The sequence below is a fragment of the Enoplosus armatus genome, chromosome 17 (assembly GCF_043641665.1).
Source record: "Enoplosus armatus isolate fEnoArm2 chromosome 17, fEnoArm2.hap1, whole genome shotgun sequence".
NCBI lineage: Eukaryota > Metazoa > Chordata > Actinopteri > Centrarchiformes > Enoplosidae > Enoplosus > Enoplosus armatus.
This window is the reverse complement of record NC_092196.1, coordinates 12,596,067-12,623,482: the sequence shown is the minus strand read 5'-3', so window position 1 is coordinate 12,623,482 and position 27,416 is coordinate 12,596,067. Positions and strand designations below refer to the sequence as shown.

At 41.7% G+C, this 27,416-nt stretch overlaps 1 protein-coding gene across 1 annotated transcript in view; it reads left to right on the top strand.

Moving 5' to 3' along the window:
* The window catches only part of rnf213a (ring finger protein 213a), a 29,174-nt gene extending 2,634 nt beyond the window's left edge, over positions 1-26,540 (top strand). Inside the window, exons 4-67 of the mRNA XM_070922918.1 lie at positions 54-734; positions 870-1,048; positions 1,140-1,307; positions 1,397-1,602; positions 1,729-2,018; positions 2,111-2,370; positions 2,500-2,712; positions 2,826-3,018; positions 3,102-3,157; positions 3,411-3,582; positions 3,680-3,838; positions 3,950-4,048; positions 4,141-4,263; positions 4,475-4,658; positions 4,906-5,079; positions 5,221-5,373; positions 5,461-6,080; positions 6,247-6,406; positions 6,490-6,707; positions 7,043-7,180; positions 7,297-7,461; positions 8,051-9,338; positions 9,451-9,632; positions 9,754-9,909; positions 10,013-13,618; positions 13,704-13,828; positions 14,071-14,181; positions 14,261-14,385; positions 14,469-14,591; positions 14,700-14,761; positions 14,886-15,039; positions 15,115-15,256; positions 15,350-15,541; positions 15,659-15,789; positions 15,888-16,045; positions 16,144-16,350; positions 16,518-16,705; positions 16,843-16,963; positions 17,098-17,198; positions 17,294-17,476; positions 17,662-17,833; positions 17,924-18,024; positions 18,128-18,242; positions 18,428-18,635; positions 18,795-18,982; positions 19,101-19,223; positions 19,316-19,426; positions 19,824-20,066; positions 20,154-20,229; positions 20,341-20,375; positions 20,479-20,579; positions 20,669-20,825; positions 20,988-21,162; positions 21,625-21,719; positions 21,860-22,111; positions 22,497-22,629; positions 22,930-23,013; positions 23,118-23,298; positions 23,522-23,723; positions 23,820-23,897; positions 23,973-24,170; positions 24,425-24,514; positions 24,687-24,865; positions 25,596-26,540. Coding sequence (XP_070779019.1) covers positions 54-734; positions 870-1,048; positions 1,140-1,307; positions 1,397-1,602; positions 1,729-2,018; positions 2,111-2,370; positions 2,500-2,712; positions 2,826-3,018; positions 3,102-3,157; positions 3,411-3,582; positions 3,680-3,838; positions 3,950-4,048; positions 4,141-4,263; positions 4,475-4,658; positions 4,906-5,079; positions 5,221-5,373; positions 5,461-6,080; positions 6,247-6,406; positions 6,490-6,707; positions 7,043-7,180; positions 7,297-7,461; positions 8,051-9,338; positions 9,451-9,632; positions 9,754-9,909; positions 10,013-13,618; positions 13,704-13,828; positions 14,071-14,181; positions 14,261-14,385; positions 14,469-14,591; positions 14,700-14,761; positions 14,886-15,039; positions 15,115-15,256; positions 15,350-15,541; positions 15,659-15,789; positions 15,888-16,045; positions 16,144-16,350; positions 16,518-16,705; positions 16,843-16,963; positions 17,098-17,198; positions 17,294-17,476; positions 17,662-17,833; positions 17,924-18,024; positions 18,128-18,242; positions 18,428-18,635; positions 18,795-18,982; positions 19,101-19,223; positions 19,316-19,426; positions 19,824-20,066; positions 20,154-20,229; positions 20,341-20,375; positions 20,479-20,579; positions 20,669-20,825; positions 20,988-21,162; positions 21,625-21,719; positions 21,860-22,111; positions 22,497-22,629; positions 22,930-23,013; positions 23,118-23,298; positions 23,522-23,723; positions 23,820-23,897; positions 23,973-24,170; positions 24,425-24,514; positions 24,687-24,865; positions 25,596-25,752 — 15,420 coding nt within the window. The 3' untranslated portion in view covers positions 25,753-26,540. The remainder of the gene's footprint in view (positions 1-53; positions 735-869; positions 1,049-1,139; positions 1,308-1,396; positions 1,603-1,728; positions 2,019-2,110; positions 2,371-2,499; positions 2,713-2,825; positions 3,019-3,101; positions 3,158-3,410; positions 3,583-3,679; positions 3,839-3,949; positions 4,049-4,140; positions 4,264-4,474; positions 4,659-4,905; positions 5,080-5,220; positions 5,374-5,460; positions 6,081-6,246; positions 6,407-6,489; positions 6,708-7,042; positions 7,181-7,296; positions 7,462-8,050; positions 9,339-9,450; positions 9,633-9,753; positions 9,910-10,012; positions 13,619-13,703; positions 13,829-14,070; positions 14,182-14,260; positions 14,386-14,468; positions 14,592-14,699; positions 14,762-14,885; positions 15,040-15,114; positions 15,257-15,349; positions 15,542-15,658; positions 15,790-15,887; positions 16,046-16,143; positions 16,351-16,517; positions 16,706-16,842; positions 16,964-17,097; positions 17,199-17,293; positions 17,477-17,661; positions 17,834-17,923; positions 18,025-18,127; positions 18,243-18,427; positions 18,636-18,794; positions 18,983-19,100; positions 19,224-19,315; positions 19,427-19,823; positions 20,067-20,153; positions 20,230-20,340; positions 20,376-20,478; positions 20,580-20,668; positions 20,826-20,987; positions 21,163-21,624; positions 21,720-21,859; positions 22,112-22,496; positions 22,630-22,929; positions 23,014-23,117; positions 23,299-23,521; positions 23,724-23,819; positions 23,898-23,972; positions 24,171-24,424; positions 24,515-24,686; positions 24,866-25,595) is intronic.
* Positions 26,541-27,416: the final 876 nt, after the last annotated feature.

The window sequence follows — 27,416 nt, the reverse complement described above, 5'->3', positions numbered from 1 at the left end:
ATTAGCAGTAAAAAGGTTTATTAAACTGAACCTCTACCTTCTGGTCTTCATAGAAAAAAAAGAGGAAGAAGAACAAAAAAAAGAAAGATGGCACCTTGTCATCAGACCACTCTGATCTGTCCCATGTCTCCATGGGAGACACCCCGGGGAAGAAGACGACCTCTGACAGTGAAAGCTCAGACAATCCAATGGATGAAACACCAGACTCGCTCCAAGATGGATCCTCCTCACTAGAGAGCCAGCCTAGTTCTTTAGCAGCTAACGTTACTGCTGCACCACCTGAAGACACACAAGTCACTCCAAGTAAAAAGACTGCTGCCACAGCAGAGACCAGAACTGGGAGGCAGTCCGAGGAAGCTCCAGGTAAGCCTGATGAGGGAGAGAGCAATGCACCAAAATCAATTCAGGATCAGACACTCGAGACAGCACCAGCTGACACTCCGACTCAACATCCCGCCTCAGAGGACAGCAAGAGTACGACTTCTCAGTCAGGTTCAGGCAAAGGGACAAAGGCCACTGACCCTAAAGATCAAAAGACTGACAGAAAAAACTCAAAGAACAAGAAAGACACGACCGCCACTAAACAACCTACACTGGACCAGAATGCCAACGTGGAGCCGAACGTGAAACAGACCGGACAAAACAAACAGAAGGGAAAGAGTCAGCAGGATGTGACACAGAAGCCGACTGCGGCAACTGGACAAAAGATTTTTGGCCCTCAAACACGGTCAAAGGTAATGCTGACTACAATTGATGAAAAAGGAATCGTTGTTGACAGAAGCCTACATTTTATTCTTTTAGTGGAGAAAGTTCATTTCCATGAGTTCAAGGTGTATATTTAACATATATGTTTAATGCTACTTGTACAGGCTGACAACACAGGCTCCAGTGTGGACCCAGAGGGGCCAGCAGAGCGCATGGTGGTCCAGCAGTCTGAGAGCGGGCAGGACTCGACCGCAACACAGACCTCAGACGCTGACAAGGGAAGTAAAGACGACAGTAAGGATAACACAGAATCCGGCACTCCAGCTGTCCCGCAACCCAAGAGGTGATGAAGTTCTCTCAGATGGGTGCACTTGCTTTTGATCTCTGTCTGCGTTATATTTCTACATGTGTGTTTATTTGTTTTTGCTTTCTAGGCCAAACAGGAACATGACCATTACTGGACGCGACAGACTCACAGTTTACTTCCATGCAGTTCTCTCAAAGGATTTCAAATTTGATCCGAATGAAGATCGCATCTTCATCCGGGCTGGGCTCCGTATTGGGACATGGGAGGAGGATGCAGTTGAGCTCTGTGTGACCAGGTACATACTTCTTATCTTTTCCCCCATCTGTTTCCTATCTAACTGACTCAGCACCACATATATTAACATTTCTTTTCCTTGTTACGCAGGGATCTTGGAGAACATGGTTTTCTGGTCGAGGGCTGTCTGCAGACAAGCAAAACCGAGGCTGAGTCTGTGTCGATACCGTACAAATATGTTGTCTATAGGAATAAAAAGAAAACATATGAGTATGAGTTCATATACAAACTGGATTCTACACACAACACTACCAACAGATGTTTGTTTGTGAAACCTCGCCTCGTCAGTGACGATGGTAATGTAACCTTGACTTGGTCCAGCTGTAATTATATCTGCCTGTGTTCTAATGGCATCTGATTATTATATTGTGATATATTTGCATTACACACATTTAAATTTCTGTGGTATCTTTTTTGAAAAGGGGACTGGCATCAATATGATGACATCATCTGTATCGAGCCATCAAAGAACATGCTCCAACGCCTTAGAGACAAGATCTGGCCTGAACAAAGGAAGAGTCTGATTCAAGGCAGAGAGATTGCGGGAAAAATAATGCTGGACACCATATTTGATCTTCTCAGGAGTTGGACTGATGCCAATTTGAGAACTTTTCGGATCCAGCTGAATCAGTTCTTCCAGGTTTATGGGGAGCCTTTTGTGTATGAAGAAAAACAAAAGAAGTGGTACTCCTTAAACTATGATGAAGATGATGTAAGTTCACAATCTTTGTGTAGAAAGTCTAGATACACCCAGGTATGACCAATTCAACTTACTCTCTCTGCGTTTCTGGTGTCATTTTCTAGGTGAGGAAGATGCTAAAGGAATTCATGCTAACAAAGGTGATTCCTCAGTTGCTGAAGGACAGAGATAGAAAGATGCACTACATTCAGGATCCCGTGAGAGCTGCTGTGATCATGCTCTGTGTATGGAGAGAGTATCGATTAAAACTGGAGAGCAGTGAGCTCCTTCGGCTCTGCAGTGAGCTCTGTTTACCCAAACTAGACAAAGACGCCTTCCTCCAGTACTGGACACAGTTTTCTCAGGATGTTGCTATTTTCAAAAAGTTGGTACCTAATCTTTTCAACAATCCTGTAGTCATATGCATTTGAAATGACACAATCTACTGACCACAGAGTAACAAGACTCAAGACTCTTTTCTGTTCAGATGCTCATAAACTTATCTTTGTTGCAGTCTGCTTGAAAACTTGGTGTGTCTGATACAAACTGTGAAAACAGTGGGAACGCACCGATGGATTCTGGTACTTCCACTCCTGCACCTCCTCAGAGGCACCATCAAGCCCTATGAAGTACCAACTTGTGTAAACTGGAAGTACGGCTCATCCTGGGCAGGTTTGCAAGGCCTTGACATTGGTACCCCAGCATACATGAGCAGTCAAGACACGAAGTAAGAGTCCCCCTACCTTTGCTAGTACAGCTTACACAGACATCTTCCACTGCATTGATTTGGAAATAGATGGATATTTCTGTACATTTGTGAACTTACTCTTCTGTTTTCAGGGCACTGATGAATCTGATGAAAAGCCACAGTCATTTGATGGAAGTGGATGCACTTTTAGTGCGATCCTGCTTGTTTTTGATGCCATGTGATAACCTGGTGGAGTGTGTCACCAGCATCAACACTGAGCTTTTGGACATACTTTATGTTTTCAACAATAAGGCTCCTTTGGATATTACTCACAGTACAGTGACAGTAAGTGGAAACACTAGTTGACAATTTAGGGTTATAGTACATTTCATTAGATTAACTAATGTTCTTGAATTTTTGTTTTACAGACAGTATCTGACATTCTCAAACATATCCAAGGACATCTCATTGAAGAAAAATACAGGTGATACGTTCTTCTGAATTTACCAGATTTTGAGTTGAATGTACAGGCATGAAGTCACAACACCGACAGATCGTTTCTATTTGTTAAATTGTTATCGTCCAGATAGTTCACATTTTAAGACTTGCGATTTGTTGTGTCCATATTCTTGTATGACTGTTTTGCTGTGCAGATCATGAAATCAGATTTCTACATGGAGGGTAGAAACATCGAATTTGACGTTTTAGTCTTCTATTTTTGTTTTTGTTTATCATAGTCATTTTACAGAGGCTTATGGGAGAGGATGCCTAGCAACAGCAGTGAAACTGTTAGAGAAGCTCTGCGGAGGAGTCAAACCATCATATACCCAGAACTACCCTGAAGTTTCTGTAGCTTGTACGAATCTGGTTGCATTAGTGTCAGACTTTGTTTACTGTAACCAGCAACAGGTATGTGAAGTGAATCTTATTAGGTAAGCTGTTAGCATTTCAGATGAAGTCATTTAAGTCTTGCTAATCAAAGACTGTGCTAATAATTCTCATTTAGGAGACTCAAGAAGGGGAAAAAGAGCAGCGATATGCAAAAGACTTGATCTCTCAGGCGAGAAAGACCATGAGAGACTGGATCAGTCTGTTCTTCGGAAAAAGACCGATCAACAGGGGTTGGTCCCTGAGATCAGGAGTTGAGACCACAGCAGAGATTGAAGTGAGCAGTTTTGTTATAATTTATAAATAAAACACAAAAAATACATGCTTACAATCCATCATTGGTACAGAAAGCTGAAAAATGGTTCCTTTTGTTGGTTGTGTTGTACAGATGTGGAATAACATCATCTCCATCAACTTCAAAGATGAAGTTTGCACCAAAGAATGGAGACAGACTTTCACAATGGATTTTGAGGGCAAGTACAAACAGGTATGTGATGCATATTTTTCAGATCCCTATAAATACAATTTTGTTTTGATTATGAAATATTGAATATATTTTTTGTGTCTGTCTGGTTTTAGGAATCTGCTCTGGACCAAATTGAATTTTACTGCAAAAAGATCGAGGAACTCCGTGAATCCCATCCACATGTTGCTGCTAGTATTGAGAAGTGTGCTCTTGAAGCTGTTACATCTTTGTGCCAGGTATGAAGACTTATCATTTACTTTTAAAATGTACATATATTAGTGGCATAGTTTATAACAGTCCTGGCCATATTTAAAAACTTTGTTCTATAGACATAAAATAGTGAATTAGGAAAATCTTCTAAAGATCCGTCTAAGGAGGAGAATTTCCTTGTACTGCTGAGTTAAAAGATGCACAGTAATGTTTCTGGCTGTTTTACCTGACATGCAGACCAAGTCTGAGGGAAAACTGTTTGAGAGGTTCGAGATAAACTGGAAGTTTGGGAATCTCATCTCAGCCATTATCCACAAATCTTGGCCAAGGGACCATCAAGGAAATTATCAGGAAGATGAAGAAGTGGTCCTTCAACACCTCCTCTCCTGGACTGCCGCCAAAAACATTTTCCAACTACACGGTATCTCCTCAGGAAAAAATGAACCATTAAAACATACACACACCAAATAGAGAAATTCTCTAGGGTAGTAAGGTAGAATATTATAGTAAAGAGTGACACCCTGCCATGATCTCTACTTTATAAGAGCAAACACCCTGCTACAGTAGAAAACCAGGCCTCAATTTATGACTTCATTGCAGAAGTTCAGCATTGTAATCATTGATGTGGTTTAAGACAAAACACTGACATGTAATTTCCGTCATTGCAGGCACAGAAGAAAAGCTGATTCAGAAGCTTTCTCCAGATGCCAGGAGCAGGATTGCTATAGCCATATCATCATTCACAGCCATCAACAACCAACTTGTCCATGGAAATATTAAGATCAGCCTGCTTGATATCATTTTGAAGAGGAAAGACGCCTTCTTAGATCTGCTGAAGATCGGTAATAACAGTCTGCTTGTCAACAAAGATTAGTTTAGTTTATTAGAATAGATAACCCCAGAAGATGCTTATTTCATATGATAGTGTGTACTGCCCTAATAGAAATACTGAGGTGTGTGTGTATGTGATTTGATATTAACAGACTGCCTCTCTGAGAATGAACAATTCAAGGATAATGCCAAAATGAGGAGGCTGTTACAGTGCAGACAAGACGAAGTGAAAGCTGTGTACCATGAGAAGGCGCTTGTGGACATCCTCTTAACAATGAGCCACAACCTTGAGGAACATATGACAGGTATGGTGGTCGTGTCAGGCGAATCCTAGAGAAGTCAGTTTAGTTGGATCATGCCAATATAACACGTCTATTTAATTTCCATGATAGTTGATGTTGCCGACATGGATGGGAGACAACAGGTCAACATTGAGATCATGCTCCTGAACCATTTCATGGAGGTTCATCAGTTTGACCAAATGCCCTCAGACATGACTGGTGTTGTCACCTACTTCCATCTGGAAAAAGAAATCAGAAACATGGCAGAGGTCCTGTACACCTTCAGAGACAGTTATATATTCAAAGTGTGTTGGGAGAAACAAGCCAAACTCCTGGCCACTGAAGAAATGGATGACGACAATCCTGATGAACGTGGAATAGTGGACATTATGGCAACATCAAAAGTGATACATGATGACATTTTCGAGCCTTGCTTTGCTGATTACACAGACATCTACACTCGTCTAAAGAATGGCAGTATAAGGCTTGAAGAGGTGAATCAGCTCTTCAGAGCTTACAAGGGCAAGTATGAAGAGCTTGCACACGACCTGGACATCATGTGCAGAGTTGATAAATCGATCGACAAACAGTGGATCCACAGCAGGGTTCACCAGATCGAGCAGTATCATGAGCTTCATCTAGCTGTGACTTCAGCTGAAATTATCATGATGGTCAAAGAGACGCTTCTTCTTCAAGGGGACTTCAGGGTTCTGGAGACACTCACAGAAGTTGTAAGTGGCCATGTTTTGAACGAAGTATACTGCACCGAAAAATATTACACATTATGTGAAAATTCATCAGACTAAAAACCTCCCTCTGCATGTGACGTGCATTAAGAAACTGTATTTGAAGATGCGTACAGATACCTTTTAACTTTTGACTCTCCTCTCCCTTCAGAATCATGCAGACTTTCAGAGCGAGCAGCTCAGTCGGATTGACAATGACTTGATGCAGGCAAAGATGGTTCTGGTGGACATCACTGAGCCCCGCAGACTGTGCCTACAAGAGCTGGGACTCAGAAGAAACTTTGTAAAATGGGTAAAAGATGCACTTGAAGGTAAGAATAGTTATTATCTTCTGTAGTCACAATGCCAATTTATTTCAATGCTCATTCAGGCAAATTACTTTAATTCTTTTCAGATATAAATGAGTTGAAGGTGTTTGTTGACTTGGCTTCCATCTCTGCGGGAGAGAATGACATGGAAGTGGATCGTGTCGCTTGCTTCCATGATGCTGTCCTCGGCTACTCTTCAATGCTATATGAGCTCAAACCAGAATCTGGTTTTCATGCCTTCAAAGAGGTTCTCAAGAAGCTCTGGAGAGCTTTGGAGAATGACGGCAACCTGCCAAAAAAACTGGTAAGAGCATGCATTGGTAATGCTACCACTAAAAATCATTTTGATAAAGTATCACAATTCAGCCTTTGCCTTTGTTCTTTACTAATAAGTGCTGATGCCACTAGTAGTTTTGTTGATGTCACTATAACTTCACAGACAGTTGGGGATGCTTTATATACATTCAATCACTTAAAGACAGATGGTTTTGGGTTTTGTGCAAATTAATACTAAAGAAGACTCTAGACATAAGATCGTTTTACGCTCAGTCACACAGAATTTACTGTTGCCTTGCTAATTAAGTTTTTGCTGAAGGGAAAACATTACAGCCCAATTTAAGAATGTTCTCTTTTTTGTAGCGGGACAGTGCACGCCATTTGGAATGGCTGAAGACTGTGAAGGACTGTCATGGGTCAGTGGAGCTGTCATCTCTCTCTTTAGCATCAGCTATCAACAAAAAGGGTATCTACCTGATCAGTGCACAAAATGTAAAAAAGGTAAATAACAACATCAACGATGGTAGCAACCCTATGTCCATGCAGCACAGAGATTGTCTCTGAGAACAAAGTTCCTATAGAATGATGTACAAGTGTATATCTGTTTTTCAATCCAGTTGAGTCTTGACACCGCCCTGAGGCTGCAGATTCCAGAGGCGCACGACGAGGGCTGCCAGATGCGCTGCTATTCTCTCGAGGACCTGCGGGAGCTGCAGAACAAACTCATGCTCATGTCTGGGAAAGGGGACCAAGGGCAGAATGAAGTTGATCTCTTTGCAGAGGTATATTGGAATGTTTCCCTTTTCATTTAATTAACATATGTCCTTTTTGTTTAGCATAGGCGCTGAAATGCTACTACCAATACTTCTACTTACTACAGTACTACTGATAACAATTATCATAATCACAATCACTTTTTTGTTCAGTGTTTTCTGTCTTTGAAGATGCATACAATTGTCTAAAACATTAACAAAAACCACAGTGATAACAATGATTAAAATAATGATAATATAATAATAATAAAATACTAAAATCAAAGAAATAATACATCATGGCAAGAAAGCATTTTTAGAAAATTTGAAAGGGACAGGTCTAATAATATCTATTGACATCGACAGTGATTACTTAGTTGTACTTAACAATGCACTGAATATGGAATAATCCTCATTAACTCAGTGTTTGACAGCTATGCCATACACAGGTGAAGTAAGAGATTATGCAATGTCTCATTAATTAATCGTAATTGTTTTAGATTTTATATATGAAATGGTTCTCCCCTTGTGCTGAAGGAAGTATGCCTCCTGAATATACTGTATGTACAAAAAAGATTAAAATTTTGCATGTGAATTTAGGTTTGTATTTATTTTTCAGGTTTTTGCCAGTGTTCAAAGACTAGCTGAGGCATTCATTGCCCTCTACATTGCTGGGAACCCTCTCTTCAGACACTGGGAAGCACAAATCAACTGCTCTTTAAGCAGCAAGGAACCCAGCATTATGGTGGACTTCAACCTGGGCAGTGTTGTCAGTGATTTCAGTGTGGAGGGCAGCATAGAGGAGCAGCTTCCTGAATTTTGCAGGAAAATGGAGAAATGCCTGGACTATTGGAGGAATTTTGTGGACAAACAGAGATCCCAACATTACTACCTGAACTACTATACAGCTGAACAGATTGTCTACCTCTGTAGCAAGCTGAGTCAACAAAATGTGACCAATGTGGAGGAACAAGTTCTCATGATGCTCTCCTTCGTGAAGCCAAATTGCACAGCCTCAGACTTGAGGCAGGTCTGGCATGCACTCCAGTATGAAATCCTCACCCAACCAGAAGCGCAAAATGAGGACATTGAGTTCCAGACTTTTGTTGTGGTGCCAAGAACTGAGCTGGGAGATCCAGACTTCACTAGTGAATTGGATCCTTTGCCTAGTCTTGTTGAACAAGAAAATGGTTTGCAAGAATTTGATCTCATATGGAATGCTTACATGAAAGACATGAAGAATTTTCTTCCGCACATTCTTGATATAAAAAATCTTGGAAGACTCTTGGAAGTACTGGCCAACAAAGAAGATGAAAGTGATGAAGATGAAAGTGAAAAAGACATTTCTGATGATAACATTGGGAGTCTCATAATGAGGCAGCTACCTGAGGGCCTGGCTACCGGAAATCCAAACCTCATTGTTTGCCCGCACGTTGAGGTCTTGACATCTTGTATCTCCATTTACATGAGTAGTGAAGACGAGACACTTCCCACCTATGATGAGGTCCTCCTGTGCAACTCCTCAACACCGTACGAACAGGTGGAGCTGTTCTTCAGACGCTGTTTAAGCACAGGCTACAGGGGACAGAAGATATACTCTCTCCTGTATGGAGATCTGCTCACTTATGATGTGAGCTCTAAAGTTGAGAACTTTTTTCAGCGAATGAAAATGCAGAGCAGGAAAGACTACAGACTTGTTATCATCTGCAGCTCAGAAAGAGAACATGCATACCTTCCTTCAACCTTCAGCCAGTACAGATTGCACATAGTTCCCCAGGAGCAAATGGCGAGGATCCAGACATACCTCCACAAACACTTTGTTGTCCCAGCAGATCAATGCAGTGCTGCAGCTGCATTCAAAGACCGACTGTGCGTGGGTGTTGTCTCTTCCAAAAGGGCTGGTGTTGGTGTGTATATATTTATAATACCACTTTCAAATTGATACATTTCACTCATGGTGAATGTTTTACTCCTAAGATTATTGATACCTGCCATACATAATTTGTTTTTTAATTGCAGGTAAATCTCTCTACATCAAGAGGCTGTATGAAAAACTGAAGCACTCAACCAAAAAGCCATCAATGATGAAATGCATCCGCTTGATTGAACCTAATGTTGATGAAAATGTCATCCTTCAATCTCTGTTGAACTCACCAGAGAGGAAAGAACTCATGATGTTCCATTTTGACATCACATCATCGGTAATAATGAGTCTCAATTTAGTGCATAGCTTAGTGTAATATAGCTTTATTAATAGGACATGTCTTGAAACCTTATATATGGTATTAATGGACTGTTTTATGATGTTTTGTGATTGAAAAGGTGCAGAAAGGTCTCCATGAGTTTCTTTTCAAATTGTTGGTTCTACGCTATTTGATGGACTCTGAGGGAAAGACGTGGAAGTGCAGCAACAAGCAACTGTACGTCATAGAGATTTTAGAGCCGACTGTCAAGTCAACAAGAAATGCTTCACGGCAGGTAAGAGTTTTTTACAAGTTTGGCACTAACACTAATCATTTGTTGTGTGATTTTAAACTGTTGCTCACCCTATGTTGTGGTTTCATGTCTGTTTTCTGGATAGGCTCAAACTGGGAACAGCACATTCACAGACGTGTTTCCAAATATTTTCTGCCGACCACCCAAAGACGTACTAATGCTAGAGATGAAGAAGCAAGGAGATCCTACCATTGTGAGCCCTGATGACCCACTGATGGATGATGAAGAATTCAGGAGTGCAGCCTTTCAGCGGCCATACCAGTACCTCACTCGGTTTCATAACCACAATGATCTTGATGTGTTCACATATCGGGATGTTGAAGGGTCACATGTGGAATGTCTTCAAATGCTTCTCATGCACTGTGGAATTATGGACCCATCCTGGGCAGAACTGAGAAATTTTGCATGGTTCCTTAACCTTCAGCTGAAAGATTGTGAGACATCTGTTTTTTGTGATCCCGCTATCACTGGAGACACGCTAACTGGGTTCAAAACCTTTGTGGTTGACTTCATGATTCTGATGGCAAAGGACTTTGCCACTCCATCACTCAGCATCTCTGACCAAAGTCCTGGCAGACTGCAGATGGACCTGACTGGTGTCCGAGATGAAGACTTGGCTCCTTTTCTGATTAGAAAGAGATGGGAAACAGAACCACATCCATACATCTTTTTTAATGATGACCATGTGTCCATGACCTTCATTGGTTTCCATCTTCACGCCAATGAACAAAACTCTGTTGATGCCATTGAGCCTAAATCTGGAAGGGTGATAAAAAAGAATGTCATGACAAGGGCATTGTATGAAGGCCTAAAGCTACAAAGAGTCCCTTTCAACATGGACTTTGATGACCTTCCAAGAGGAGAGAAAATTGAACGAATCTGCAATGTTCTTGGTATCCAGTGGCCTCTTGACCCTGATGAAACATATGAGCTCACAACTGACAACATACTGAAGATGCTGGCAATCCATATGCGGTTCAGGTGTGGCATCCCTGTCATTATCATGGGAGAGACTGGGTGTGGTAAGACAAGGCTCATCAAATTCCTTTGTGAGTTGCGCAGGACTGGAGTGGCCACTGAGAACATGAAACTGGTCAAGGTGCATGGAGGGACAACTTCAGAGATGATTTACACCAAAGTCAGAGAAGCAGAAGACATTGCTTCTACTAACAAGCAAGAGTATGGATTTGACTCTGTTCTCTTCTTTGATGAGGCCAACACTACTGAAGCCATCAGCAGTATTAAGGAGGTCCTCTGTGACAAGACGGTCAAGGGGGAAAGTTTGACACCCAACTCTGGGTTGCAGATTATTGCAGCATGCAACCCTTACCGAAAGCACACAGATGAGATGATTCAGAGGTTAGAATCTGCTGGCCTTGGGTACAGAGTTCGAGCTGAAGAGACAGATGAAAAGCTTGGGTCTATCCCTCTCCGTCAGTTAGTCTATAGAGTCCAAGCATTGCCACCAAGCATGATCCCTCTGGTGTGGGACTTTGGACAGTTAAATGATCACACAGAGAAAATATACATCCTGCAGATCGTGCAAAGAGTGGTTGAAAACAAAGCAATTGATCAAAGTTGCATCAAGTGGATCACTGATGTCCTTTCAGCTTCACAGAAGTATATGCGGACAAAACAGGATGAATGCAGCTTTGTCAGCCTGAGAGATGTAGAACGATGCATGCAGTCTTTTGTTTGGTTCTATGAAAACCATGTTGTGTTGTTTGCAGAACTTGAAGAATTTGAGAGTAAACTAAATGCTGAGAAGAATGAAAGGCATCAGAGACAACCTGAGGTCAGACACCCTGTGCTCTGGTCCCTAGTCATGGCCATAGGAGTGTGCTACCATGCCTGCCTAGAAAATAAGGATAAATACAGACAGAAAATCAGCAAAAGCCTACCACCAGGATACAGCCCAGCAAAGGTAATGCAGGAAATCTCACTCATGCAGGATTTACTTTTGAGAGGTGTGCCAATGGGAGATACTATTGCAAGAAACAGTGCCCTCAAAGAGAATGTCTTCATGATGGTTATCTGCATTGAGCTAAGAATCCCTCTCTTCTTAGTTGGAAAACCTGGAAGTTCAAAATCTCTGTCTAAAACTCTGGTGGCAGATGCAATGCAGGGCCAAGCTGCTCATTCTGACCTCTACAAAAGGCTTAAACAGGTCCATTTGGTGTCCTTCCAATGTAGCCCTCACTCAACACCAGAAGGCATCATTAATACATTCAAGCAATGCGGACGCTTCCAGGAAGGAAAGAACCTGGATGAGTACATTTCAGTTGTGGTTCTTGATGAGATTGGGCTGGCTGAGGACTCTCCAAAGATGCCACTGAAGACCCTTCATCCACTGCTAGAGGAGGGATGCATTGATGATGAGCCACTACCACACAAAAAGGTTGGATTCATTGGCATCTCCAACTGGGCTTTAGACCCTGCAAAGATGAACAGAGGCATTTTTGTCTCCCGTGGTGATCCTGATGAGAGGGAACTCGTCAAGAGTGCTGAAGGCATATGCAAATCTGATGGTACAGTTTTGGAGAGGGTCAGGCATTTCTTCCAGCCATTTGCAAGAGCCTACTTGAACATCTGCCGCAAACAAGGCAAAGGATTTTTTGGCTTACGTGACTATTACAGCCTGATTAAGATGATTTTTGCAGTGGCCAAGGCTTCTAAACGGAAACCCACTGCAGAGGAAACCGTGAAGGCAGTGTTGAGAAATTTCAGTGGCAGGGATGATGTGGATGCAGTTGCTGTCTTTACCAAAAGATTGCAGATTGCACCCAACCTGGAGAACATTAATGCCATTGGGTTTGTGAGAGAAAACATTCAGGCAGTTGGACAGGAAGAAGAATGTCGGTACCTGCTGGTGCTAACAAAAAACTATGCAGCCCTACAGATCCTGCAGCAAACCTTCTTTTCAGAAAGTCAGCCTGAAATAATCTTTGGATCCAGTTTCCCAAAAGACCAAGAGTATACCCAAATCTGCCGCAACATCAACAGAGTAAAGATCTGCATGGAGACAGGTCAAACAGTTGTGCTCCTAAACTTGCAGAACCTCTATGAAAGTCTCTACGATGCCCTCAACCAATACTATGTCTCCTTGGGAGGACAGAAATATGTTGACCTTGGACTGGGAACCCATCGTGTCAAATGCAGGGTGCACAAAGACTTCCGGCTAATTGTCATTGAGGAAAGAGAGGTGGTCTACAAACAGTTCCCAATACCTCTCATCAACAGGCTGGAGAAACACTACCTGGACATCCACACTGTTCTTAAAACTGAGCAGAAGAGGATGGTGGATGAATTGGAGAAATGGGTGAGCGTTTTTGTGTCTCTCAGCAGTCAACACGCAGCAGGAGCTCAGACTTACAAGTACAAACCGCCAGATGTCTTCATTGGCTACCACTCAGATACATGTGCTTCTGTGGTACTTCAAGTAATAGAGAAGCAGAAGGACAGTTTGGAGATCTCAGATCCTGAGAGGAGAGTACTGGATGAGGCTAAACTCGTACTGCTCCGATGTGCTACCCCAGACTCAGTAGTGCGGTTGGACTGCACAGGTCTTCCCAAAGTGGAGAGTGAATATCTGGCCAAGGTCTACTTTGAAGAGCAGAATAGCAGCTGTTTAACTGACTTCATTCTTGCTCACACAAGGCAGGAAGTCCATTGCAACTCCTCCTTCACAGAGGTAACTTTAAAGTTGTCATATAATACCAGTTTCAGATATATCCTGAAGTTGTATGTCCTTATATAATTGTAATTTTAAACTATAGGTGACAACATTCTCCAGACTTCTGACAGCATCTGACTTGGAACCACTGGAACAAATGTTGCATGGTGTTGAGCTTTTCTCACTCCAGCAGTTTGACACAGAGCACTCCTTCCTGAAAAAGATCAGGTTTGTTATATATTGGATAACGTATAATTTAACACTCTAACAGTTATGGCCCATTAACCTGAAATCTATTGATATTCTCACATAGTAAACTGCAATAAACAAGGCTATAAAATAGTTACATTTTAATGTGACTATTTTTTAAGCTGCTCAGATAAGCATTGACAATTTTTTTAGCAAGAATAACTCTCATGATCTTGAGGTATAATCTCAGTCTAAACATGAAAATCCCTGTTTTCTTGTAGGAACTTCATCACAGCTGGGAGCAGCAACACTGGACCATGCAACAAGATCCTCATCATTCAGTGTGATTTTGATGAAGCCTCTCATAGTGCCAATCTCATTGCTTCTGCAAAGTAGGTCCAACATCTCCTCTCTGTTGGGTATGCGCCACTGTGTGGTTTTGCCATATTGACTTTTGCTGTTCATTTTTAGGTATTCATCCATAAATGAAGTCAACAAGATAACTCAGGAGAGCACGGGAAGCAAGGTGTTTGTCTACTTTATCACCAGGTTACCAAGAGTGGAAGGAGGGACTTCCTACATCGGCTTTCATGGAGGTTAGGTTATTACAATTTGTGAATTTAAATTTTCACAATGTTTGAAGAATAGAGAATAATCTAAGACATGTTGATATTTACAGGCCCCTGGAGATCAGCTCACATTGATGACCTCAGGCGGTCAAAAGACATTGTTTCAGACATCAAAGCCTTGCAAAACATGACAATCAGTGAAATGTTTGAAACAAAGATGAGTCGGCCTGAAGGTAACCTGACTGATAAATAATTGATAACTTATAATAATTTCCACCTATATAAAATGTATTCACCTTAAAATCTTTTGTGGCATTAAATTACAAACTATTTTTCTACAGACATGGAGGTGGATGACATGTACACTGAGAATGAGCAGGAGGAAGCAGAGTTAGAGGAAAATGTGAGAAGAGACAACATGGGAAAACCACCATTTGCAATATATTTTAAAACTGAATCTACACTTATAACATTGGACATATATACTTGTGACATGAGTTTTTGACCAGTGTGTCCTCCTGCTGCAGGGCATGGATAACGCTGTGGACACTACAGCACTGGTGCGGAGCTGTGTACAGAGTGCAGTAGGCATGCTGAGGGACCAGGTGGAGAGTGGCTTCCGCAGTACTCGGAGAGTTGAGATTCTGCTGACACTCCTCAGTGACAATGATAGTCTAAAAGGTACCAACAACAACTTTTTTTTCTTTTTTTTGTTAGAGCAGTTCAGTGCTTATGATGTTGTCTAACTCTTATCAGGTGAATTTCTGCAAACTGTGAAGAGGCGTCTTCACTCATTGCTGGCGACTCACGATGGCAGCACCTACTCATCCATCAAAAGCAACTGGGTCATTAAGGAGGCCTCAAACATTGATGCCTTGCAAGAAGGAGGGACCTTCAGGTGAGTGCTTTAGCCACAGAATACATTTCTATATTTGCCTATATAGTCCTAATTTTTGGAACAGCGCTGTTAACTTTTTGGGGGTCATGACAGGCACACCCTATGGAAGCGTGTTCAGGCTGTGGTCATCCCCCTCTTGGCGCAACTGGTTTCAGTCATTGACTGCGACCAAAATTTGAACATCCTGCTAGATAGGAAATGCGATGAATCTGTCAAGAGGCTGTGGTTAGATATCTTTGGCAGTGATAAGCTGCTGGAAATCCCACACCTGACACTGAACCACAAGTAAGTAGTGGCAATATTGCACTTTGCATAAAGAATACCAAATCCCTATAGCTAATACGATTTAACAAACTGTTTACTTTGCATATTTCAACTTTTTGTTATTTTCTCTTTCCACAGCTCTGAGACAAGAACAATCCTTGTACAGAACTACATCGCCCAATACAGGAACATGAGCTGCAGCATGCCCTTCAGTTGGAGGATCAAGAACTTCCTGGAGGAACTCTGGGTTCATGCGCTTCAACATGAAGGTAATGGCCTGTTATCGGGTATTCTCCATAATTGGTATGTCACTACTGTGATGATGTTGTGACTTTTTGCTTTTACATTAAATGTATGTGTCTGTTAGGCCACACTCAACGCGGGTTTGATGAGTTCTTTTGGAAGACACCACTAGGACGATACATTGAGAAAGCAGAACCAGAGATGCAGTCTGAGTTTTTTCAACGCTACCTTCAGGATTTCATCTCCATGACAATGAACGTGACTTGTCAGAACGATCTGGAGGTTGTTTTTCTGTAATACTTGAAGCCCTTAAATTTCAGGCTCCAGCTGTATGATGGTGTGTGCTTGTATGATCTAATACACATTATTTGCTTTTCTAGCTCCTGCGTGGTGCCTTGAATTGTTGTGTCAATGAGCTGCGGTTGCAGCTTAATGCCACAGATACTGCGACATCTCTTTCATGGGTCCATGCTGCTTATCATGAGTTCAAGAACCGACTGCAGAACCTCTCCAGAATGATCTGCATTGAGCCCCAGGTGACCCAGGACCTCTTGAAGAATCCTCTTGCCAGAGACAGGGATGAACTGGTGAGCCTCTATAGACTATTTAAGTATTTTAAATAATTATTTTTCCACTTTGTTCAATGTTTTTAAATTTGGCATGCATGATATTAAGATTGAATTATTTTTGGTAATATTAAATGTTATTTACCTTGCCCTTTTAGTGAAGTGATCATGTTGCCCCTGTCTCCAAGGTACTCGATGTGTATGCTGCTTTTGCATGTGTGGAGTACCTGGAGCCTGGAGTCCTGGACACAGATGCCCAAAGACAAGCCTGGCTGAGGCGGGTGAAAAAACTCCAGGTTCCCATTGAGTTGGTCTGCTCAGAGGACAGTGTGAGATGCTATGGTGAGAGGAGCAAGGCGATCGTCTGTAGAGTCCAGTAAGTCACACTTAACTAAAAATATTCAAATGGTCCAAGTGGGACAGTTGTATATGCTGAGTTTTTAGATTGTCTTTAGATACTACTTTAGCTGTATTGAGTTGAATGGTTATTTGTTTGTGTTTCTTTGTTCTTAGAGCTGGATGGAATCGGATATTTTCTCTTTCACTATTTGTGGAGCACATGTTGTTGGGCATTGAGAAGGTAGAGCAGAAGCTGACACCTTTAGTTTTGGAGCATACTAAAGGGCTTGGCCAGGTTAGTCTGGGTTCTTTGTACTAACCTGAATTTTCATGAGATTAGTCAATGGATTACCATAAAATTGCATCCACGATAACCACAACAATTCCTCCATCCATAATAAAATGTATTACGTCTGCTCTTTCATCAAGATACTGGAAACGAATTCAGACCTCAAAACTCAGCAGGCATTTGAGGCAGTAATTGGTTTGCTCAAAACCTGCAAAGATGGAGCCATCGAACGCATCTTCAGGTAGAAATTCAGTTTTCTATCTTTTGCATTTTATCAGAATCTCACCTACTACATTGCCTCCGCCCTGTGTCTTCACTTGTTTATTTTTTATCCAGGTTTGGTGCTACGCTGTGCCCAGTGTGTATGGGAGATCCCCAAGATCCGGTCGGCCTTCCATGTGAACACATCTACTGTATGGCCTGTATCAAACAGTGGTTGGGCCCTGGTCAGATGTACTGTCCCCTCTGCATACAGCCAGTTCCCGACAACTTCCCTTTGGTTCCTTCAGATGCCATAAGGTTGGTAACTGCACTTGGATCAGACCTACAGGAAGTGATTTTAATTAGTTTTGTGCCCTGTAGAAGGCACGGATATATGGTGTGGTTCTTTGATGTACCCTGTGCTGGCATTAGATCCTTCATAGGATCTAGGTAACTTCATGTTGTGTGAATAATGCAACTCCGGTGTCTCTTGTTTTGTGTAGGATTCTAATCAACCAGCAGTCTCAGTTCAGGAAGCAGTGCAATGCTTTCTTCATTGACCTGGTTACCACCGTGTGCTTCAAGGACAACTCTCCCCCCAGTTCAGTTGTCATTCTCCATTTGCTGTCCTTCCTCATGGTGGAGGCCAACCCTGTTCCCATTCTCAGAGGTAGGACATAGTTCTAACCCTGGTCACCCATGTTTCTGCCTATACATGCTTTGTCAGCTCGGATTATCCTTTTTTTTTGTTTTTTTTTGCCAGTTAATCCACAAATTCTGACAAAGGTGCTCTCACCGTTTGATGACTCTGTGGATAAAAATCCAGTGGTCCGGTCAGTAGTGCTCAAACTCCTGCTTAAGTACAGGTGAGGTGTTATGGTTGCACATTGCATAAGGCCTATTATGTACGTTTCTGACTTTTTTTTTTCAGTGTTTATAATTTTTGTGTAAATTCCACTGTTTCTGAAGCTTCGAGGAAGTTAAAGGTTACCTGCAGCAGCATCTGATGGCAGTTGAGCAGAGCAACATCTTGGAGAAGACGGACAAAACTGAACTCTACTTGTTGTACATTAACTGCCTGGAGGTACACATGAATTCAGACTCTACTGTATATTTGAAATGAAGCCTTTGCTTTGTTCAGCAACACTTTTATTAAGATAAATAAAATGTAAATATGCTAATCACTTGCATGTGGATTGCAGTATCTTACATTATGATTCAACTTGTTTTCAAAGGGTATATTTACTTTTTACCTTTCCATTTCTCTAGGATTCCATGTTTGAAAGGTTGCAGTTCAGGTCCATTGCAGACCAGCAGGTGTGCCTGCAGGATGAAAGTGCCTTCCTGACTGACTACCTGCAGTCACATGGTCAGTCTGCTGAAGAAGCCACTGTGGAGTATCTGCAGCAGGTGGCCAGAGTGCGTATGGACCTGGATATGGCTGTCAGCCTCATCATGGAAAAACTTAGAACCACGGGTGTGTAATATTAAATACGGTATTCGTTTCTCACATACTGTACACTTATTTGTTACAGAAAATTGTAAATACGTTTGTGATTGGTGTGTGTTTTAGCATGTGTTCATCTAACCAAAATGTCTTTCTTCTTTCTGTTTTTAATCATACCAGAGGCTCAAGAGAGTGGTAAAAGTGGAACCACAGCCTTCCTGACTAGTGTGATGAACTTGTGTGGGCACAGTGGAAACAACTGGTATCGTGTCTACTTGATCCGTAAGATCTGCAGCCAATTTGGAGTGGAGTTTGTCCAGAAACTCCTCACAGAGGTTCAAACACGCTGGCTCTTCCCTGAAGAAGTTCTGGAAAAGGTTCAGTTATACACATTGTGATTTTCATTGTGTTAGTGGCCAAATGAAGGCAATGCTATACTCTAAATATAATGCTAGCAGTGATGAAATAATGTGGTTAAATTTTCATTTCACCCAGAGTGAAGAAGCCACCCCAATAGACCAGTATCTTGTATGTGGGGAAGACTACAAGACTATCAGAAATGCTGTCGAAAAGGGAGTTATGGAAGCCAAAGTGGACGAACTAGACAGGACTTGTGAGGTAATGTTACATCACTTTCTTGTAGGTAACTCAAGCATCAGGTCAGGACTCTTACATGGGTATCTTGTTGCTCTTTTTCTTTTTCTTCACAGGGGTGCAGATGCTCACCACAGCGTACCACAGTTTACCTTCTGTTGGCGCTGTACAGAGAGGTCACCACTCTCTACAGAGAAGCAAATGCTAGCTTCCATCCCAAGCCTGAGGTAGATGAAGACCTAATGAGCTGCTCTCATAGAATCTGTCATGTTTGTTCACAACCACTTGTGGGTTTCTGTCTTCTTTTAAGCAAACAAAGTGTGATTTGTTGAGTGAGAACACAAACTACACCATCTAATACAACCAAACATAAAATGTGTTTTCCTGACAATAAGAAGAAAGAAAACTCGAGCATGAAATGATGCTCAAATTCAGCTATTATTTTCACATGTTCTGAACTTTTTTACAATTAGCAGACTTGGTTTGAGTTCATCTAATGATGTTTTCAAGTCATATTTTGCTTACAATTGGGAAATTAAATCTAAAGTTCTAATGCAGTTATTTACTGGATTTTTTGCCTTAGTAAAATATATACAGTATATTTATGTATCTTTGTACCTACAGCAATTGGAAGTCCTCGGGGCCTACATTCAGACCTCCAAATTCCTTGCCAGCCCAGAGGTGAAGGCCTTCGCCCAGGCTCTGGTGACCAACCGACTCGGGCCGTTGAGTGTTCGTCCCGGGACCTCTGGTGCTCAGTGTGTGTTGGTGGACTTAACTATTCACCTGGCTGTTGTCTTGCTCTGCGGGAACCAGGGGATCTTGGCTCCCATGCAGCAGCTGGCAATGGCACCTGCCAGCATGCAGGTATGTATATTGCCAGCTTCTTTCAATGTTAGCAACTTGGCCTCCTCTTCTTTGAAGTGAATGTAATGTTTTTATCTGTTGGCACAGGCAGCCTTCTTGCCTACCATGCCGGAGGACAAGTTAGCAGGGGCTCAACAAGCTCTGGGACCGTTGCGGTGGTACAGTAAGTCACAGACAGAAAAAAATTGCACTCTCATATTTGAAATATCATTGAAGATTCGATACAACCACGCTTAATACTTTTATAGTCATTTTTTATTTACTCCTTCCATAGTTTGTCCAAATGGTCACCCGTGCACCATTGGAGAGGTATGTTATGTTCAGTGTGACTCATATTATGTTTGTAATGAGTCTCTTTTCTTATATTATTTTGAAACTCTTATTTTCTGGCGTCCTGTTTCTTTTTCTTTAGTGTGGCCAGCCCATGCAAACAAGTAAATGTGTGGACTGTGGTGTTGAGATTGGAGGAAACAACCACAAGCCTGTGCCAGGGTTTCAAGTTGTTCAGTTGCAGTAAGTGGTCTATAAGTTAATTTGGGAAAAAGTGAATTAGTGTCTATTTTCTTTTAATTTGTATTTATTTATGAATTGTCTTCTGACAGGGGTGACCGCACTCAGACAGGCCACATCCTCGGCGACCCCAGTCGCAGGGACAATCCAGACATGCTGGACACAAAAAGCATTTCCCCTGTTCCCTTCACCGTTGTTCGCATGCTCACGCACATGGCCATGCTGCTCGGTGCCGGCAGCCACCTACAGGTAGCTTGGACAACATAATGAGAACACTTCTAATGGAGATCATTTCCCCTTGCAATATGTTTTGAGTGTTTAAAGGTGCAGTTGTAGGTGACAGCAAAAAAAACTCACAAACAATGCAAACCCCATCATTCGAGTGTTGATATCCTGCTGTTCTGTTTCTAGTCTGTCTCTGCCATCATCAAGCCTCCGGTCTCTGACCCAGGTGCATTTCTACTTGCTCACCTGGAAGAGGACATGAAACATCTGATCAGAACTCTGGGTAAGGGGACAGACGACACAGTCAGCGCTGTTCACCTGCTCATCAGCAGCCTCCTGGAACCCCAACAGCCACAAACATGTAAGAAACAACTTACAACAAACCTACTGTAAAACCATTATGTGCTGTGTCAATATTTGGAGAGAGATATTCATGAAGTTGTCGGAGTTCAAGGTAGTGAAAGCATTTCTGAAGTTTGTTGCTGCTGAACCTTCTCCTACCTTGTTACTGTAAATTTGGAGGCTGCAGGACAGTGACAGAAAATGGGAAAGAGTGGAACAGGGTGCCCTCTAGTGGTCAGAAACTATATGGTGTTCATTTTGTAATTTGTGTATACACATGGGATGTTATAAAAGTGTAATGTTATATGGAGTAAGTCAACAAATGCAGGATTTGTGGGTTATCTTGCCCTTTGCAATGTTATTTCTTTGAGACCTGCTTACCTAAGTTACATTTTGGCCCTCCAAAAAATTGCTCAAAAATGAAACACTAGATTCACTAGATGCCCTTCTGTTATTAAACCCAGCTGATCTTTCCCTTCAGGGCCTGTTCCTTATAACAATCAGCTCTCCACCAAAGTTGCTAGAAATGGATGGGAGATGGAAGTGAGCAACGCCATCATCACACCTCAGCTGAAGGTAGAAAAACGTTTGACTATGTATTTGTTCTTAAAGGGAACAAGTAAAGCACATAATCTAATTTCAGCAAATCATTTTGCCTGTTAGTAAGAGATCTGCATATAACATGTTGTTTTCTTCTGTAATCTTCTCCTCCACAGCTCTTGGATGGACAGCTTAAGAAAGTGAACACATTCATCCGGGCTGACTCTCGCATCTCTGCCAATCTAATCATGAAGCTCGTGTTTAGCGATCCGCGTCACTTCTTGGCCTCATTTCCCCAAAAGTCTCTGATCCATGGTTCTGTTGTGTGGAGCTGCAGGGAGAAAGTGTCTCTGCTGAGCCTCACTCACATTGTAGAGCAGAATGACGGCAGAGACACCCTGCCTGTGCTCTGGAGATTTCTGCATAAGGTAAGAAAATTGAACTTGCAAGTCCACTTTTAAAAGACAGTAAAAGAATCATGTGTTACTCCTAAACTGAAGAGTACAAAATGTCGCGATTCCCTTAAAATTAGGGCATAATGCCAGTCGATACCAGTGTTACAACAGTTTTAGTTTGATTCACTCAATAAAAGAGCACTAAACCGTTACTCTTACTGTCCAACCGCCAAAATCCAGGTCAAAAAAATCATTTAACTGTTTTTATTTAATGTTAATTCTCCTCAAAAGATGCTGTTGACAGATAATGTAGACAGAGCTCGTTATAATGAAGATAGAAATTATTATAAATGTATATATTACATTAATAATGTATATGTCTTATTATTATTCATTGGTTATTTTTTCATTTTTTTAGGAAGTAGAGCTCCGACTGGTGAAGAACCTTCCTGATATCCTCACACTCCAGAGAGATCTGGTCAAGAAGTTTCAAAACATCACTGAGCTGACTTGTGGCACCATTGCTGAATTCCTCCAAAGTCAGAAAGCAGGTACTGAAACTAACTGTCTCCACCAGTGGTCCACAACTTTTTCAACTGTATGACTCACTTGCACAAGAGATACAAAGTTCCACGCAGTTCCTAATTACCTCTTTCTCGGAAATGTCACAGTGAAATACAGCAGCTGGCAACATATAGTTCATAAACCTGCCTGCCAAGGAATGAGTTGTTTTAACCTGGAAGGAGACAGTGATTGAGTTTTTTTAAAAGAGCAAAATCTCTTCCACACGTGAGAGCCTCTGATGTCGTATTGTGCTGTTGATGTGTGTTCTGCTTTCTTCATGCGTGCAGTTTCGCTGAAAGCCTGGTATGAGACTTACGTCAGAATCTTCCTGACAACCTGGAATCAGCTCCGAGTGTCTTTGGCAACTAACGGTAAATACAAACATTGGATCTACATTCAACCCACTTTGTTACACCTTGTTACACTGGCCTGTCCAGCATCGTAATCGGACTTTAACTGAAATGTTGTCGCTCAGGTGAGATTAAGATCCCAGCTGAGTTCTGCCAGGAGGACCTGAACCTCGAAAGTGACTTCAAGGTGCTGTTACCACGGCGACAAGGCCCGGGCCTGTGCTCTACAGCCCTTGTCAGCTATCTCATTGCCCTGCACAATGACCTGGTCTACTGTGTGGATAAACACACCAGAGAGGAGACCAGGTGGGGGCGCTCATGTCACATTTTTCTCACTTGCACGTTTGGCTGTAAGAACACTGTGTGAACTTCTTCCCCATATGCATACTATTATACAGTTGTGTATTGGTTTTACTGAGAGATTGTTAAAAGGATAGAAAGATAACTTTTAATTATCAAGTCACAGCCAGAAAGGTTTGCAGATAAACTCCTGTCTCTTGGCTGACCAGTCTGTTTATACCTCCCCCAGCTACAAAGTGAGCCCTGCAGATCTGACTGACCTGCATGTGATTCGGTATGAGCTGGACAGGGACCTGATGCCCCTGGTTCTGTCCAACACTCAGTACAGCATTGAAAGAGGCCAGGAGACTCTTCACGAGTACGACTTGCCCAAGATCCAGCAGCAGATCGTCTCCCGCTTCTTACTGGGCAAACCTCTCATCACTCTCAATGTGAGCAAATGGAAAGCACAAAAATGACTCCTGTTTGTTTGGAAAATTAAAAATTTAAAAACCATATTCCTCGTGTGCCTGTCTTTTTTTCCACAGGGTATTCCAACACTAGTGAACAGACATGACCGCAACTATGAGATTATCCTGAAGGATGTGAAAGCCAAAGTCAAGCAAGTAAGTTGTGATTTATTGGAACTATCATTCATTTCTCACATATAGTGTATTAAACATGTGTCTGTGTGCCAATAGGAGCCTCTCCAGACTCTCACCCTGTTCGCCGTCGTTGGGGAGCTGCACTCCTACAGTGAGGTGTTCGAGGCCTTGTCCACACTGGAAGTGGCCCTCGGTTTCCTCGCCATGACTGGGGGAGAGCCTCACATTCAGCTGTCCTGCTACCTGGAGGAGGTGCTGCAGATGGAAAACCAGATGGCTCCGCATATCCTCAAGGTCAGCCTATCTGAGACACCGATTATTTTATGCTGTTGCACGTTCTCTCGCTTCCACAGAATAAACTGTTACTTTGTATACAAACTATTTACCAAATATGCCACGAACAGTTTCTTTTTGTCATCTCACTTTTAGTGATTTCATGCTATTCTTTTCCTCCCTGAGTATTGGATTTAAACAAACGTGGTCTTGATTGGTGTGGGTGTTTTTTTTACGTGAGATAGAACTTAATGTTCTCCCTGTTTTGCCCACAGACCATGAGCATGTGCTGTCTACAGCACTGTGTGGCTCTGTGGCAGCTGCTGGCCTCACTCAAATCAGAAAATATGCTGCGGCTCAAGAGGGTAAGGCATCACGCAATGCTACCAGTGTACAGATACAGAGGTGGAAATGGTGTTATTATTATTCATAGTAGCAGTAGTAGTGATCTAGGACTTAATTATTTAATTTCCTCATTGTAGATGACTTAATAAATACTCTACTTTGTCTATTCCATGCATGTCCTATGTACTTCAGGATCCATTTGTGGGCGTCTCAGAGAAGTACAAACAGGCCCTGGGTGAGGACGAGCACAGGCTGCTGATTGGCTTCTTTTCTAAGAACAACGCTGACACTTTCCTGCTGGAGATGCACGAGTTCCTGGTGCTGGTCCTTAAAAAGCCCAATGCACCTGATACCTACAGGCCTGACTGGGGGTAAAAACAAAATGTTTTTTTATCGAATTATTTGTGATTTAACTCTTGCCCATTTCTATAAATTCTTAAAATCGTGTCTAAAATAAGGTCTGAAATTATATTATTGTAGGTGTCTATTGTAAAGTGTAGAAAACTGTGATTAAAGAACTAAGAACATTTCTAAACTTCTTGTCTAGTAGCAATAAGAAGATTCAAAATGAAAGAAAAAAGAGGGGGAAAACATTGCGTGCAGTGTTTTTGCTCTTGTTTGAAACAAAGTGGATGTTGTTCAATTCCCAGTTTGAGTCACCTTGGCGGGATTTGGCGTGTTGCACGCAAACAAACCTGAAGTCAACTTCGGTCAGAGTTGGCTCTCTACATATGGGAGTTGTCCAATAAAAGCCACGGACAAAAGGTTATTTTGTACAAATGTCTTTTATTTGATTGGGCTCTGGTACAAAGACATTTTCTATCCCTATGAACCCCTGAAGTTGAAACACTATGCATCAGTGTACTATTAAGTAACATGGCCATTAACTGAGCACTTCCTATATCTATAAATCTTCAAAAATTACCTCTAGTGCTCAGCCTCAATGAAATATTTTAGCTACTTTTTTTTATATTATTTAAAAACAAAACAAAGAATTTCAAAAATGAGACTGGAGTATGTCTTCATGTATGTATGTGTGATGATTTGCAATAGCAATGTCAGATCACATGAATTAAGTGTGGATGTTTTGTCTCTTAAAAGCCTGAAAGAAGCACTGGTGTCTTACATGGAGCGCAAAGACCTGGACGTCCCCCCCGATGTGGAGGAGCTCTTCCCAGAGGAGATCTGCCTCTCTCAGTATGTTGAAGCCTGGAAGTTCATTGTGGCCTTCAAGCAGGAGCGTGGACAGAGACAATGAAGATGAGATGAAGGGTTGTTTTTCTGTCTTCTGTCTTCTTTATTTGTTACCATCAAATCCCTCAGATGAAGTTTACAATCATGATGAATCGACAGTATTGAAGCAGTATGCATGGATGTGTGACATATTCTTTATTTTACACATATTTATGCAGAGATACTGTTACGCTTCATAGTTCCACAGAATCAGTGTGCAGTTCACATTTACAGCTCACCTGTGTGAAGATGTGAACTTTATTTCTTTTGTTGTTGATTGTTTTGTATTATTTTCCATTTTCCTAAGCATCAACATGTACAGTTCCCGTACAGTTGAAAGTCTTCTTGCTGACACTTAAGTTGTAATGTGAATTTGTCTGCCCCAAAGAGGCAGAAAAACAATCTGATTTCTACTCAGGTACAGAATGTGGACTAACTCTGGGGACATCGAACTGACCTAAGTCACTTTTATCACGTATGTCTTTTCACTTTGCTTGAAGCAACTGTTGTCATTTCCATCATGTATCACTGTTGTGTTGATGTGTATGTGTCTTATATATATGTAAACTTTGCACTTGCCTTTCCTTCACTTTTTAAATTCACTGTCTTAAACGACTATAAAGTTAATTTCCTTAAAACACAATTTCTTTTACATTCCTCTCTTTACCTTGCTTTTCATAGAATGTTCTTTAACTAAATGTTCGGCATATTTCCAGAAGACAACATACTTCCAATTACTGTCTTACCTGCCTGATGAGCAGTTTTTTAAGGGTGCTTAGTACTGCTTCCAATAAAGCATAAGTGTCACCTTTGTGTGCCTGTGGGTGTGTGTTTTGTGTATTATGAGATATTGATAGATAACAATACATACATGTTTGAAATCTGTCTGTGGTCTCAGTGCTGCCTCTTCCCCTAACTGGCTAACCACTGAGTACTATCACCTTAATTTGTCTTAGATATTTGTCAATGTGGTGCAGCAGTATAAATATATTTTGCTTTATTGTAAATGTTTCCATCTGCAGATGTAGACAAATTGGATTATTTCCTCAGTCAGCTATAAATTGGACTAAATCCTGTTGTGATAGTCGAGTGTGACAGTGGAATATTTTGCTCAGCAATGTGGAGGTTGTGTTTAAATTCACCTCCTCTGAGGCTAAAGTCATTTATGGGCATAAGCAGGTTACATAGGGTCACTGTTGCTTCTTGTGTGATGTTGCCATCGGCTTAAAGGTTACCACCCAAATTACAAAAACAACGAAATAAAATGTATTTTCTCACTTACCCCTATAGTGGGGGTGAATTAATTTAATTTGTGGTACTCACAACAATGAAAAAATTCAACAACTGTTTCTCTGCAGAAACGTCCAGGGTAGATCTAAATTAAGTTGTACTTGGTACCTTATAATTCCTTTTAAGTACAGTATATTCTCAACAGCATTACTACTGTAGGTCACAAGTAAATTACTTCTTATTTACATGTTACATCATGCCAAAAGCCAGCAGAGGTTACCCATGATGGAGTGCTCAGGAAATGGCTGCCTGCCTAAGGTTACATGACTTTCTGACCCTCTGTTGGTGGGAGCTCAATGTGTTTCTGATCAGACTGATGGAAATGATAAGGACAAGACAGCCGCAAGACTGCTGCTGGACGGCTCCTTAATTCAATTTCCTCTATACCAAAGCAGTGTT